General features: G+C 35.3%; 2 protein-coding genes across 2 annotated transcripts; both read left to right on the forward strand.

Moving 5' to 3' along the window:
• The first annotated feature begins 214 nt into the window (after positions 1-214).
• LOC110029008 lies at positions 215-778 on the forward strand. The gene has a single exon (XM_020731104.1). The coding sequence runs from the start codon at positions 215-217 to the stop codon at positions 776-778; it is 564 nt and encodes a 187-aa protein (XP_020586763.1).
• A 5,805-nt stretch (positions 779-6,583) lies between these two features.
• LOC110028959 (alpha carbonic anhydrase 7-like) lies at positions 6,584-9,367 on the forward strand. Its single transcript, XM_020731042.1, has 7 exons — positions 6,584-6,868; positions 6,935-7,152; positions 7,222-7,328; positions 8,446-8,551; positions 8,648-8,815; positions 8,882-8,935; positions 9,012-9,367. Exons 1-7 carry the CDS (start codon positions 6,790-6,792, stop codon positions 9,090-9,092), a joined length of 813 nt encoding a protein of 270 aa, XP_020586701.1. The 5' UTR covers positions 6,584-6,789; the 3' UTR covers positions 9,093-9,367.
• Positions 9,368-15,907: the final 6,540 nt, after the last annotated feature.

Consider the following 15,907-nt stretch of genomic DNA (forward strand, 5'->3'; position numbering starts at 1 on the left):
AATCATTTTTTAAATATTAAATTATATTAAAAATTAGTATCATAAAATTTCTAAATATTAATATTCATTTTCACCAACGCACACTCTCACCCCTTCCTTCCTCCATCCCTTTCATCCCTTCTCCCCTGTCCCCCATTAAAACCCAAAACGGAAGCTTTCTCCCTTCTCTGTTATCCCCCAAAAATCCAATTTTTATGAAGAAGAACACCCACTGATGGGCTTCTGCAACTCCTGCAAGAACAAGGCGGCGGTTTCGATCGCGGCGTCGTTAACCCCTACAACCACCGCCAAGCTCGTTCTCGAAGACGGCAGACTGCTGGAATTCAATCGACCGGTGAAGGTATCAGAAATTCTCAAGAAGTTTCAGATTTCTCCCATGGCTGCTCACAGGGGACGAAACAGCAAAGCTTTCTTTGTATGTGATGCGGATGGGATGGGGATGGAGGGAGTTTTGCCGGCGGTGGGGGAAGAGGAGGAACTGAAAGCCGAACAGCTCTACTTTCTTCTTCCTCTGTCCATGATGGGAAGGAGGCTTCGGCCGCCGGAGATGGCAGAGCTTGCCTGTAAGGCAAGTTCTGCTCTCATCAACTCGGACTCCGGCATTGCGCCGATGGTTTTTCCGGCGGAGTGTGTGGAGCCGACTTCTGTGCAGAGGAGGGAGGTGGTGAAGAAAGTGAGGTCCGGTGATCGAAGAGTGACGGGCGGAGCAAGTAGGCTGTATTTCAAACTGGAGCTTGGCGTAATTCCGGAGTATTTAGAGGAGGAGGAGGAATGTTAGCTTGATGTGTGTGTTTGATAATTTATATGTTTCTGTATCATTGTAGCTTGCCCGAACCAATGGAATAGTTTAGGAGGAAATATCGGATGCGCGGTTGATGGACGCAGGTCGTGGTGCGATTTAGGGTATGTTTGGGGGCAGCTACAGTTTATTCAGATTATCCTGATAAGCTACTTATCCTGATAATCTGGTGATAATCAGCTGATCTGGATAATCTGTCCGTCTGTTTGGTTTGTGAGTTTTGAGAACAGCTGATTTCTGAATAAATGACCAAAAATGCCCATATCTTGGATAAACGTTATTGTACATTGTTGTGTCCATCGAAAAGTATAAATTAGAGCAGAGGAGCGGCAGAGGAGCAAGGAGAAGAGAAAACAAATGTTACCTGTGAGCAAGATTGCCGGAGATGGAGAGATACGAGGATCGATTGCAAGAGGGAGACGCGGATCGCTGTGCGGAGTCGATGACGATTTCTCCGCTTGCTGCGAACTTTAGGGTAGAAGAAGGAGGCCGCGGAGAGGACCTCGATGTCGCGCCAATGTCGCTTGCTGCGAGCTACGCTAGGGCAGACGAACGGGAGGGGCGGATCTCGCGGATCGCGTAGGCAGAGGAAGGAGGGCATATAGTGTCTTTTGACACTATTAAACGCTGATCGCAGGGTCATCCGCGTCTAATACAAAAATGAAAAATGAGTTCTCTAATGAACCTTGCAAATGCGATTTTCAAACAGACGGTGACGTTTTGAAAACGCCACTGTTGTAAATAAGCTATCCCAAACGCAACATTACTCCATCGTCTTAGTGTTCGTCGTTCGTGTCTCCGGTAAACTAGACGTAATCTATCCTCCAAATGTAGAGAATGAAAACTTCAATAATTTATATGGTTATTGGAGATATAATGATCTCAAAGGTGAGAAATGAAAACTATAATTAGCACTCTTTAAGCATATAATTAGACTATTAGATCTAAACTCATTATAAATAGTTAAGCATTAGTCTAGCTAATAAAAAGAATAATCATTGTTTTTTTTTCATTGATTTAAAATTTTGAATTGGAAGAAATTTGATGCTTGATATAGCAAATTCAATGTTTATCTTCTTTGATTTTGAAAAATAAATGTGATTGAGCGATGTCTGTGAACTAATATGAAACATAATGATCAAGATTTTAAGGGAACAATATGAGATACAACAGAAAGCTAAGTGACATGGGTGATATTCTCTTTGGTATAACTAATGAAATTTTATCAGGATTTCATGAGATTTTTAAACAAGTAAAAAATGAGTAATGCTTGGAGAACTTAACTTCTTTAAATGAAATAAAAGAGAACTACAAGATCCATCAAATTAAATGCATTTGAGAATTCATAAAAAATTTTAATATGAATAAGTTCAAGGTCATCCAAACCCCCATGAACCACTCTATACAATTATGTAAGGAACCTACTAGAAAATCAACAAATATAAAATTTGAATAGTGCAATGATAAATTCCATATTATACTTTAATAAGAACACACTGCACATTATAATCTATGTTTACATTTATGATTAATTTTAAGCATATTCTAATGAGCAACACCTTTTTACAATAAAGTTTACTAAATCTTGGTCATTTGTATCTTAGGAACACCTTTTTTTGTGGTCTTGTACGATTCTCAAACTTAAAATGTGTTGGATATAAAGCAAATAAAAAGAGCATTTAAAGAATTTCCAATTTCTATAACATTCACTTATTTTTTTGTTATGTAGGAAGAATAATTTACATACTTTATCAACCAGAAAGGGAGAGTATATGGCCATTAAGAACAACATTGTTGAAGTTACTAGCTAATATAGTAACTTTGATTATGGGATTCTCTTATAAAACATGTCTATTAAGTATTACAATATAAGCGACACAAGCTTTTAAGAGAAATCTATTTTAATACTCTTATAACAAATAAATTATGTTTACTCATTATGCTTTTATAATCTACTACATGCATTTCAAATTGCTTCATATATTAGATTTTCTTAACACTGAAACAAAATAGTTGATCTTTCACAAAATCACTTTCTCAATACATATTTATGACATGAAGGGGTAATTAGGAGTGCTTGACTTGCTTGCATAATCATTGTTTTTTTGATGAAAATATGTGAAAATTCTCATATTTTACGATCATATGTATGATCTCAAAGTCTAAATTTGATGATTGATTGTAGATGTGAATGAAAATTTTAAATACAATCAACCAAATTTTTTACAATAACAACATAATCCGTGATTGTTCTAAAGGATGCAAATTTAGATGTGGGATGTTTCTTTTGGCTATAAAACCCCTAAGAAAAACTTACCACTCCACCAAAATAATTCTTAAGCATCTTCTCCCTACAACTTTCATATATTTCCTAAAATTCACTTTTCTTCTTCTTAAACTTCAAAATTTTCATTTTGCTTTCTCAAGTTAAATGATCTTTAGGAGAATTCTCATCAAATTTAATAAATAGTCATATTCAAATGCAAGAGGATACACAAGCATGTGACTTGTATAAGTTTTCTAATATTTTCCGATGCAAATATAATATTAACATATACTTTTACCTATGTTGTATATGTTTTATCACTTCTAAAGCACATTTTTTAAGCATGTAATTGTGATATTGAAATCATGAACCTAAATTTGTGTAACCTCTTGTATTTATATAAATTTGTTTGAAAACACATAATATTGTTAATAATCTCATTTATGATGGAACAACATTTATTGATGTTATTTGTCTTTTTTTTTCACATGTAGCACTTGATGTAATATATTTGCATCAAAGTCATGCCTTTATATAACCCATACTTCAAATTTGTATAACTCTAATAGGTAGATATATATAATGAATGTCACTCGTCTCCTTTCATTAACTACCTATTTTTATATAACTCAAAAAGGTGACGAGGGATACAAGTTTGGTTGCTGCGACGCATCATTTTGTTATAAGTACCTTAAAAAATATATATTTCCACTCTACCAAATAAAAACTTGAGCATTTTCTCTCTAATATTTTCATTTCATTCCTAAAATCTCCTTTTTTTTATTCTTAATCTTCTACATTTTCTTTTGCTTTCTAAAAGCGAAAGATCTCAAGGAGAATTTCATCAAGTCAAAGAAATGATTAAATCAAGATGCATGAGAACACATAAGAATATGGATTTAACTTATATTTGTTATTATTTTTTTATAAACATCAATGCTAAATTGGTGTTAATATGTTGTATAGGGTTTTCACTTCTGCACATAATTTTTCATTTGCTCGGCCATCGTTACAACTCAAACTTTGCATACATCTTTTGACTAACTTTAGCATAAATGTCAAACATGCTTAAGAAAATTCTTTTGCATGTAATTGTGATATTGAAATCATTGATTTAAATTTGCAAAGTTTTTTTGCATCTCTTAAATATTTGTGTGAAATCACATAATTAATGATCTCACTTTTGATTGTGGATCATTTAACAATGTAAATCAACATTGTGCTCATAAATTATGCCATTGGCGATAACTACAAGACCAACAAGTCGAAAAAGAACTCATTATTTTAAGAGTAATTCATGAGCATTGATCTTATAGATGGTCATCTAGATTGTTCCAACCTATGATGATATCCTAACTATACAATAAATAAAATATAATATTTAAAAAAAATTTAAATTGAATTGATGGATTGTACAAAAGATTCAATTCTAATATAAAATCGTTTAATCATACATACGATTAGATTTATATATATGCCCTCAAGTGAAGTATTAGACAGTCATTAGGTGATTATTATCGTCATTTCTACGTAGAACTAACTTTTATAGAATTGGAATTCAACATATGATGGTTCAAAGACACATTAGATCAATTGTTAATTAACAAAAAAATGTATTAATCATACACACGCTTAATAATCATACATATGATCATCTAATAACTTAGATTTTTTGTGGTTATTGAATGATTGCGCAATGACTTATTTAACTGATGGGGAAAATGTGCTATTGCTAGGATGATTTTTGAATGTGTTCCATGACTTAAAAGGCCTATAGATGCCTGATAAAATCATAAGGGATCATTTGTCATTTCATCCTCTTTGTCAAAGCTATATGAATTATCTTCTAATCTTATTTAGAGCTTAATGAGTGAAAATTATTTGGGGGTTGGTTCCCAGAACATTTTACTAATTTTGAACATGTCTAATCTCTTGCGATTTTCTCCGTACAAAATTAAAATTTATAGGACTATTCCAATTAATATATGTTCAAAAAAAAATTATAATAAATTAAATTTATCGTCAATAAATTTGAAGCTTGTCATCACCCAGAGAGTAAATGATAATAATCATCAATGAAGTTTTTCCCCACCGAAATCGTTAGGGTCATCACCCTCCATCACCCATATCATAGATGTATGCCATTGTCATCATGGTTGATATGCCATAAACAAATTTTCATCATCTTGCATAGATCTAAAAGTGACTTGTTGAGGAAAAGATTTTCAAACTTTGATTAAGAGTCAACCATAGCTCGATTTCAACAAACAAACAGTCAAACTGACGGGCTCAATGAGACAACCCCAATGATGTAAAAATAGGTCAAATCTAAGTCAAATCAATCTCAGATCAAGCCATTAAATAACTTTTGAAAGTTTTCCAGACATATTTGGAAAGTCAAACAAATATTGATTCTGATAAGTTTATGGTTGAATCGAGTGTCTCGACAAGACGAATCCAACGAGTCCAAGATCGTTCAATTTTAACATTGTTAAGGCATTCAAATATCTGTTAAATGTTGTCTGATCAAAAGAAACTCTTCATACTGTTCTATAAAAGAAAAAAGCATGGAGCCACACCATACCAAAATGTACGCTATAAGAAAATGAGGAGATTTTTATAAATTACAAGACACTCGACGACGCTCTTCTTTTCTCTTTTGCACAAGAGAAATTGAAATTCATTACACTCTAATACGAAAAATTAAAACTTTAAGCATATAACTATTCAAATTCGATCAATGGCACGGGAGCGCCGCGATAACGACATTACAATGCTTCAAAAGAGCATTGGCGTGTTGAATTTTGAATTTCACAGTGTCATGATCTAGGGTTCTAAACCTGGATTAGTCATTACGATATTGTTTTCTAGGCACATCTTAGTGCTATGACACCATCTATAAAAAAAAAAAAAAAAACTTCTAGAGCATGCCCCCACTGCCCAATACAAAGGGAGACCCCCCATACCCGTCGAACTCACCGTTAAGTTTGATTGGTGAAATTGACGTCTCTTAGTAAATAATTGATTAACAATCGGTCTCCTCATAATACACAAATCAATGCATTTATGTATGTCATCCATCCAAGATATCTCGATGAAAAGATCGAGATGTGGATATCTAGTGGCGCATTTAAAGAAGAATGAATTTGCCTCCTTGCTACTAATGATGACCATCTCTTGTTGTCCCTCCTTAAGTGGGCTAGATCACTTTCGTAGAAGAGATTAAATTCAGCTACTTTGGCATGCGGGCTCAGTTTAAACACAGTGGCATGTGGGCTCAGTTCGGCAATATTACTTTTCATTTTAAAATACACATAAACAGTCTGTATAAAGTCATATTTATATGTACAATTAATATATTATTCATTTATAGAAAACAACTTCTTTTAATATATAATACAAATGAGTGAAATCATTTCATATAGGTTAAATTCTCTTAATTTTCCCTCCTTGAATTTATTTATTATTACGATGATAAATTTTGTCTAAAGCTATAAAACTTCCATCACAAAAAATAAGGAAAATATCATCTTCTCCAATCTTCTATTCTCATGATTTTTAAGAGATGAAATCCAAAAGTTTGCCTAAGGTTACCTAAGGCTCTATCATCCTTGCTCCACAACATCTCCTCTCCAATCTACACTATAAAATAGCATCCTAACCTCAGGCTTATTCAAAACTTCTCATCCACACATCTCTCTCTCTCTCCCTTCTTCTATCTCTCATGGAGTTTCATAAATATCTCTCCTTTATGGCTATCATCTTGTTCCTCTTCCCCAACTATGACAGAGTGTCATCCAAAGGTAAAGTGAACTTAATATTTTTTATATATATTGTGGAATATTCTTGATTAATATTATTGAAAATAGAAATGGAAGGGAAGTACAGCTATAAGGTTGGGAGCAAGTATGGACCAGATCATTGGGGAGACATTCATAGAGATTGGGCGACATGCAGCAAAGGAAAGATGCAGTCTCCAATTGATCTGAATGACAGAAGGGTTCAGCATCTTCATTATTTAGGTGATCTCAATAGAAGCTATCGTTCTGCTAATGCTGTCATCAAGAATCGTGGTCATGATATAATGGTAATTAATTATATATGTTCTCTTATAAAATCTATTTTATATTTCATCATAATTTCTTACTGGGAGCAGGTGAAGTGGGAGGATGATGCAGGAGAAATTTGGATAAATGGAACTAAATTTTCTCTTTTGCAAGTGCATTGGCACACCCCTTCTGAACACACAATTAACAATCACAAGTGAGTTTTTTTTATTTTTTATTTTTTATTTTTTTTTACAATTTATTTTTATAAATTTTACATATTGTTAATTGTCTAATTAGTTTTTTCAGATAAAAATAATATAAATATTAATTATAACTATAGAGATGCCATGAAGAACTGAAATTTCTTATTGTTTGAATTCTGATGAATTAATATCATTAATTTGAGAAGAGATATCTTTAAAAGTTTTTATTCAATAATTTGAACTAATAAATGATTTGTACATTTTTAAACTCTGATTTTTTCTTATGTTTTCATTAATTAGTCTGATAACGACTAATAATTTTTTAGTGCAAGGAAATAATGCAATGTCTCTGTATGATATGGAAACATGATGATGACAATAAGATTAATCAAAATGGAAAGATAAGATGATTCCAAGGCTAATATACAATATTAAATGACTCTTATATTAATTATAAATATATATATATATATATCTTTATTTTTATTATTATTTTTAAATAGAAAACATTCATAATTATATTTACTTTATAATTGAACGAGTGGAAGCCATTACTGTTTTTCTGTAAAGGGGATTCCATTGCCTTTAACTCCTTTCTGCAAAGTAGATTGCTTTACATTATTCCATTTTTCTGTAAGATATTGTAGCCAGCTTGGTAAGATAGCTATATGTCACATCCCAAAAGAGCCCTTATGGGTGGTGGACAGCCCAAGACTTAAATACTGATTTTCGGCCCTACACCATAGCCGATGTGGGACTATTTCTCCGTGACATTCTCCTCCACCCAATCACGCGACACCCACGTCACGGATCGGCTCCACCGAGGATCCCACTGGACCATGGAGAGTCCACAAACCTGACTGACAGTAGTCTGCTCTGATACCACTTGTCACCTCCCAAAAGAGCCCTTATGGGTGGTGGGCAGCCCAAGACTTAAATACTGTTTTTCGGCCCTACACCTAGCCGATGTGAGACTATTTGTCCGTGACATATAGGTATTTTTGTCATTTTGTAAAGCATGGGGCTAATACATCAATACCGCTAAATCTGTCTAGATCTGTAAACAGGAGTTACATATGGACTGAAAATAAATTGTTATACATATAATATCAAGCTATATGAATTCAGGTATGCAATGGAGTTACATATGGTACATCAACGAGCAAGTGACAATAAATTCGCTGTGGTGGCTATCCTATATACAATTGGCCGGCCCGATACTTTTCTCACACAGGTAATTAATTATAATATTGAAATAATGATTTTTTTTATATTTTTTAATTTATTTAACGTAGTTATGAAATTTAAAAAAGTCATTTTGGTAATTTAGATGATGAAATATATAAAGTTGGTGAGTGATAAGAGAGAGGTGGAGGTGAAGATAGGGATTGTTGACCCCAGAAACATTAAGAGAGGTAGCAGGAGATATTACAGGTATATTGGATCTCTCACCACTCCTCCATGCACTGAAGGTGTCGTTTGGACCGTCATTAGAAAGGTAATTAAATTAAATAGTTAATTAACGTTTCATTAAGATTTTATATTATTTAGAATTAATCTACAGGTAAGAACAGTGTCCAAGGAACAGTTGAAATTGCTGAAAGAAGCTGTAGAAGATGTGAGTTTCAGAACTTTGTTTAATGATTATGATTTATTAATGATAATATGATTAGATGAAATATAAATATGTGCAGGGATATGAGAAGAATGCGAGGCCGTCGCAGGGCATAGATGGTAGGGTGGTTCAACTTTATCAGCCTATAAATCGATATTAAATGTTTTTAAATAAATATGGACATATATATTAATTAATCATGTACTTATAATGCGGATATTTCATATGTTGTATTGCGAATAATGGCCAGACATGTTTTGAAACCTAACAGTCCTTCAATGCCAAAGAAATCAAGTGATGTTACCAAACTAAAGAAATAATTGTGGCGTATCTTAAGCAACATGCTTTTGAAAATGGAGGGGGATGGATGGTTTGTGCCCTTAATAGTTGTTGAAGTGAATCAAGATATGATTTTATGGTACAACAATGTTTGGGGACTATGGTGAAACTATGTGGTGGCTTGCGACGTGTTAAAATTTAGGTATTCTATTTTGCACTCTCTCTCTCTCTGATCTGTTATAGATGAGAAAATATTAACTCTGGATACAGCACGTCTGAACTTCCAATCTTGGAAGGCTGCGTCATCACAAATTAACAACCTCCTGTGATTGTAAGTGTGAACGTTCTGATGTAATATTTTCTCCAGACGCACACATACTTGAAATCCTCGTCTTCTACGAAATGCGTCGAGCTAAGAAGATAGATAAATAGATAAATTTGTTAATAATGGCCTAGGAGAATATGAATTCATGTGTCATGTCTGCATTACTTGTAACCAAAATGCTAATTTAGGGGATACTTGAGTCCATAAAACTCATGAGTCAACTAAAGCTCAACCCAATAAATAACTCATGAATTTAGATTAATTAGCTAACAAACTCAGGGCAAATCATGATTCCACTCATTAGCTCGTAAACCGGCTTATTTTAAAATAAATTGGTGAAAAAATATATATTTAAATTATATTAAAAGTATAAATTTTGAATTTAAAATGGTTAATGAAAATAAATCAAATCCTTTTCTCTCCTTCATAATGAATGAGTTGACTCATGAGTCCTTAAGCTCATGGAATTGAGTTTAAGGTCTTGACCTCAAACTCAACTAATTCATCAAGTTCAAGTTCAAATAGGAGGTAGCTTAAACTCGACTCAACTCGGCTCTTCTACGTCTCTACTAATAATACCAAGTAAAATGAAGAAAAAGAAAGAAAGAAACAATAACTGCAATGGCAGACAAAATAATAGATCCATGAAACCAAAGCTATTGATCGCTAGCCCTGAAGTGAAGCCCCAGCTGGCAACCATTGATTGTTATGGACTACCGTCCCACATGATAGCATGTCGTCAAATGAAGTTATAATCTCATGAAAACATCAAAGAAAATTGGAACTTTCTACCTGAGAAAAGAAATAATATTACAACATTTTGAAATAAATTTTATGTACTTTAAAATCAGTTTCAAGAATAGAGATGATATATATATATATATATATATATATATATATATTGTTGGATCCTACTTTGTCTTTTATAAATCATGTCTTTGATAGTTAGAGTCGAGTGAAGGAAAGAAGAAAAAGATGACATAATAAGTCTGAAATTTTTGTGGAGAAAATCTAGGGAGATATCTCTTTACTCATATTTTTTGTCCCGTACTTATAGAGCCGTGTTTGTATAATTATCGAAATGAGGGGACGGTTATGCAAACTGTTTTTAATGCAATTATGACTCTAAATGATTGTATATATTTTATGTCATATTTGGATTACAAATTTGAATTTCAACAATGCCAGTAATTGACTGGTCGATTGGCTTGAAGTCAGCTGTTTGAGGCGACATTTGGGGTGATATATGTGCCCTCTGGAGTATGTGTGAGTCGGTTGAGGTGTCCTGCTGCATGACAATCTTGCTCGGTGTATTTTGACACGGTCGACTAGAGCGGTAAGTTATGAGGTGGTCGTTCGATTCAGATGTTGGGTTGGTCGGTCGAATGCGATCAGTCAACTTTTTTCATTGAGTGAGTCGTGACTCATTTTTCATTTGAGTCAAATCTTATAGAGTTTGTGTTTCACCTGTTTGGTTGGTTCGTCACATCAGCCAGTCTCCCAATCTTGCAAGGTCTTAGGCGGATCTTGTAGTAACCTATGCAGAGTATCTAACGAGACTTGTTGTTGGTACATCTCAATTTCAGTGGGACTTGCCATTACCGAATGGGGAGCCATTTTCAGAGCTTGAACCTACTCCGGGTTTAGAGACGCGACTTCATGCTTAGCCTTAAATAGCTGATTGCTTGCTTGCCTCGAGAGGGCGCTCTTTCATCTTGGTCATTCGTTTTCATTGATATTTGTGCTGGTATTTTTGGTTTATAAATATTAGCTCTCCGCTTTCCTACTCCTTGATAGTGACAACTACAATAAGAATAGGAAAATTATTTAAACAATCGTTAGCAATAAATTTGTGAATGATTAACACATGACTTTCCTTAGGATTTCGTGCCTCGTGTGCTCAATAAATAGACATGAATTGAGCCTTGTGTCATTTGTCGTCGATTCTCTTTTTACAACTGAGGTTCGTTATGGCTGAAAAATTGTATCGGATCGTTGTGGATCCAGAGAAGCTTGCTGAGTGGTGACAAAAGGAAAAACAAGTGAGACCCGAATATGACCTGATCAACGTAGTCAACTCATCTGATAATGCGGAAGGTCAGTGGCTGAAGAGGCCTCACCAAGAGGCCTTGGAGTCTGGTTTGGGCGTGCGTGTTGAGGTCCTATAGGTCCTTTCGAATGAGGGTGGTGATAAGGAGCTGGGGGTGTCGCCAGCACGATTCTCCCGCAGTCACTGCAGTAAGAAAGTTGGGGTGCCTTGACACATGAGGGAGAGGAGGCCTTTAAAACTCTCTCCTAATGAGAGATTTATAGATGAGTTGGCTAGGTCAAAGGAACATCAGAACGGTGGGTTGTCAAAGAATATTGTAGAGTCTGCCCTTACTGCGATGGTTGTTATGCAAGTTGAAGATGTAGGGCTCCTGCCGGTGTCAGCCCCAGTAATTTATCAACAGCCTGACCCATCATCGGTGATAGATCTCCAGCTAAGGAGACCATAAAGGCTAGCACAATCCTCCGAGATCATAGAGTAGCGGGTAGGCGAGACTGGACCGTTAGAGGGGCCGGTCAACTCTTTCGAGGGACTCAGTAGTGGTTTGGTTGAGGATCCTGTGTAAGAGATGTCTGTTTTTCTAGATACTGAAGTAGCGGTTCTGTGGACGGAGCTCATCTCTCTTTGAGGTGGGCTAAATGAGGTGTTTCGCGAGTTGATGGTACTCCGTGAGATGTTTGATCTGGTGAAGTTCAACAGGGAAGCTAATCAGGTGGACCAGATTAAGTTAGGTGGAGAGATGGCTCTTCGGAAGTTGAGGTGGCATGTCACCTCCGAGATCTTGGAGAACCCCTTCATAAAACACTTCATTCTAGACATGTAATAATGTTATTCACAATAAATTTTGAAAAGGTGTTTGGTGTGATAATTATCATTATGCGATGTTTTGTTTGCAACTCCCACCTTATAAATAGATGAAAGGGCCACTTTTATTCACTTTACGTGCTTTTAGTTCTTTCCTTTTTCTTCAATTTTTCTTCTCCTCTCGTCCTTTAGCTAGTTCTACTCTTGTCTCTTGAGATGGCCCCAAAACACTAACCTGTCTTGTTCAACTCTTTAAATGGCATTGTCCCTTTGCCTCTGATAAAAAGCAAAGCAAGGGACTTGCAACGAAGGTATGTTCTTGATGAAAGCATAAGCCTTAAAAAGCTGCTTAAACCGGCACGAGTGATGGGTCCTCTAGGAAAAGGCCTAGTCTCTTATTGAGACTAGTTTAAAAATGACCTCCGATTACCTTGGTTCCATGAGCTCTGGAGCATCTTCATCACTAAAGAGGTTATTCCGGTGCGAGTGATGCCAAACTCCACAGCTGCAATCATGACTTTCTTTCTTTTCTATTGGTGGGAGAATCTTACGTGGTAAATTGAACAATTTAGAGACTTATTCTCTTTCAAGGTCTATAGGTAGGGCTACACTGTATTCTCAGCAAGCAACGAACTCTACTTAGTAGGAGTGGAGAATAAGATAAGGGATTGGAAGAAGAAGTTCCTGGTTGGTTCTTGTTTTGGCACCTGGGGAATGAATTAGACTGAGCCGTCAGGGTGCAAGGTGTCAAAGCTAAAGTTTCTTTCAGGGAGCATGATCATTGCCCTCAAGATACTAAATGGTTGTTGTCCCTCGGTTCCTCAATATATCGCTGAGGTGACAGTTACCTGTGTGTTGACGGGTAAAATGATGAAGGATCAATGGTGGCGAATAAAAACTTCATCGACAATCATAATTGGAAGTGACTCCTGGAATCAGGTAATCTAGGATGAGACGAAGACCAGCTCTTTCGAAGAGTAGCCTTAAGATACCTTATTTTTTTCCCTGTTGATTATGTTGTTGTTTAAGACAAGGTAACCGACAAGGTCACTGCTATTGCTTGAAAATATGCTTTTTATTTTGTTGATACATGGAAAGGTGATGAGAAGGATTTGGCTTTTGAAGGGACTCCAGAAAGAACCGTGGTCACGACTCCTTCATCTTCTGCAGTCGGCACCTCAGCCGGCATGTCACCAACTACCATTGCTTCGTCGGATTCTCTGGTCGGAGGTCCTTTTTTCGTTTATCTATTCGAGATGATCAAGGTGAGCTAGGCTATCTCTTCAACCATGCCTGATTTTTCCTTGAGGGAGTCGACTTTATCCTCCGAAAGAGAGCTCCCACACTCTGGACGATGAAGAAGTACATATGTTTTGAAGAGCAATTTTCTCATTAACTACAATAAGTACATGAAAAAGAGGCTAAGCAAAGTATCTCTTAAATATCGTCAGTTGATAAGGGGCATCGGATGAAATCCTTTTGAATCAATCAGCATGTAGGCTCCTCCTTAGTAGACTTTGTCAATCACAAATACTCCTTCCCAAGATGGCTCAAACTTAACATGCCTTTAACGGTGAATCACAATTGCGCGGCATAGAACCAGCATCAAGTCTCCAACTGTGAAAGTCTTTAGTTTCACTAGTTTGTTGTGAGCACTAGCCATTCAGGCGAGGTATAGCTAGAGGTTATAATGGGCTTCATTTGGATGACTACTTCCAATCCAAGAATCAATGCTTCGTACTTCATTTCATTGTTCGTATGTGGCTGTCAAGATATAAGAATAGCGAAGAATACCACGCACGGGAGAAATGAAAATGAGGTTGATTCCAGTCTTCAATCTCGTGAGAGAGCCAAATAGGTCTTCCTTTAAGGAAGACACTCCATAAAAATAAAACTCCGACTCAGGGGAATTGACGACTAACAAATGCTAGTTAGAAAAGTCATCGTTTAGCGGTGAGTCAGTCGACACTGGATGTGTCGCTAGAAAATTTGCCAAAGCCTGTCATTTGACGGCTCACTGAGGGACATATTGTGGTTTTCCCAATAATGCCCAAGAATACCCTTAACTTCATAACAAAAGTGGTTTTTTTTATTCTCTGGTTATGTGTGACTTATGTACGAATTCTCTTCGTAGATGTTATGTTACGAGGTACTTCAATCAGATCATATTCGGACGTATACTCTCAACCTATCATATGAGAATTACTCCTATACAAGCCTTCAACTTGTTTTTTTATTTGTCAGTCAACTTGTGGTTATATATCATTGGTTTAGATTCATTTCCTCTTCTAATCATTTATATGATTCGGGAGGAAATTTTACTCGAATGAAGAAATTATGCGATGACATACAAATATCTAACTTGAGAGGTCTCCGAGCCTTAAAAAAGAACCAAGAAAACACCAACTTTTTTATTTAAATATCTAACATTCGAACTTTGATTCTTATATTTACCGTGCTCAAATCTTTGATATCACACCAAAATTATCATTATCATTAACTTTTAAAATGTAAAATAAAAATCAAATTTATGTGTTGGAGAAACAAATACACACGAAAAGGTGTTGGTATGTACGTAAACCTTCCAACATAAATTCATGATTAATGTTCTTTACTTTGCAATTTGGAGGCATAGCAACATTTCACATGGCACCATTCAAACATAGTTAGAAAAAAAATAAGCCAAGGCTCATGGGCGACTCTTGCCTTAAAGTTTCCTATACATAATAGAAAGATAATTAATAAATGATAGGGCTCACCAAAAGAAAGATGAACTGCACTGGGTTTAGATCAAATTCGAGTTAATTTTGAGTCAAGTTCGTGTTAAGTTCAGATCAATTTTGGGTTGTTAGGTCAAATTCTGGTTGTCGGGTCAAATTTGGGTTGGGAGATGGACTTGAACCAAGCCTGAAAATTAAATGTTGGAAATCTTGACCTAACGATTTAGTTGGCTCAATTTAACATAAATTTTTCGAGTTGGATTTGAGTTGATTGAGCGTATTAGGGGCTTTCTATAAAAGTAGATGTCTAGATAATTATTATGGGCATTTACATGCAAACCCACGAATTCTGATTATGTTACACCTATACGTTCTTTTACATGTTTGCCGCTTAAATTTTTCATATCATATCAAAAAATATCGGTATTTTCATTTTCAAAAAGGTATGATAATGTGAAAAATTAAAATTTAGTTGTTAGATATATAAATACACAAGATTTGAGTGCTAGATATGTGAGCGCATAAGAATGGTGTGGTATGTATGTGAATGCCCCAAAAATTTAAGATCACTACTCTATAAATATATAATAAAAAGGGATAATTACATACAATGCACAAGAAACATTACTATTTATAAATCAAGCATCCAAGCGATTTTTTGGACTGTCAGACGGATACATTTACTCGTGTCATGATCAAATCATTGTGAATTTGATAAAAAAAGAAAAATATGAGTTGGGGTTATATTATGAAGTTTGATATTTGAGTGAGAATTTGAAAAATGGATAAAAGAGGGT

Source organism: Phalaenopsis equestris, unplaced genomic scaffold (genome assembly GCF_001263595.1).
Source record: "Phalaenopsis equestris unplaced genomic scaffold, ASM126359v1 Scaffold000540, whole genome shotgun sequence".
NCBI classification, from domain to species: Eukaryota; Viridiplantae; Streptophyta; class Magnoliopsida; order Asparagales; family Orchidaceae; genus Phalaenopsis; species Phalaenopsis equestris.

Coding starts and splice junctions, on each gene's coding strand:
- LOC110028959 (XM_020731042.1), top strand. CDS start 6,790: ATGGAGTTTCATAAATATCTCTCCTTTATGGCTATCATCTTGTTCCTC. Junction 6,869..6,934: donor TGACAGAGTGTCATCCAAAG/GTAAAGTGAACT, acceptor TATTGAAAATAG/AAATGGAAGGGAAGTACAGC. Junction 8,936..9,011: donor TGAAAGAAGCTGTAGAAGAT/GTGAGTTTCAGA, acceptor AAATATGTGCAG/GGATATGAGAAGAATGCGAG.
- LOC110029008 (XM_020731104.1), top strand. CDS start 215: ATGGGCTTCTGCAACTCCTGCAAGAACAAGGCGGCGGTTTCGATCGCG.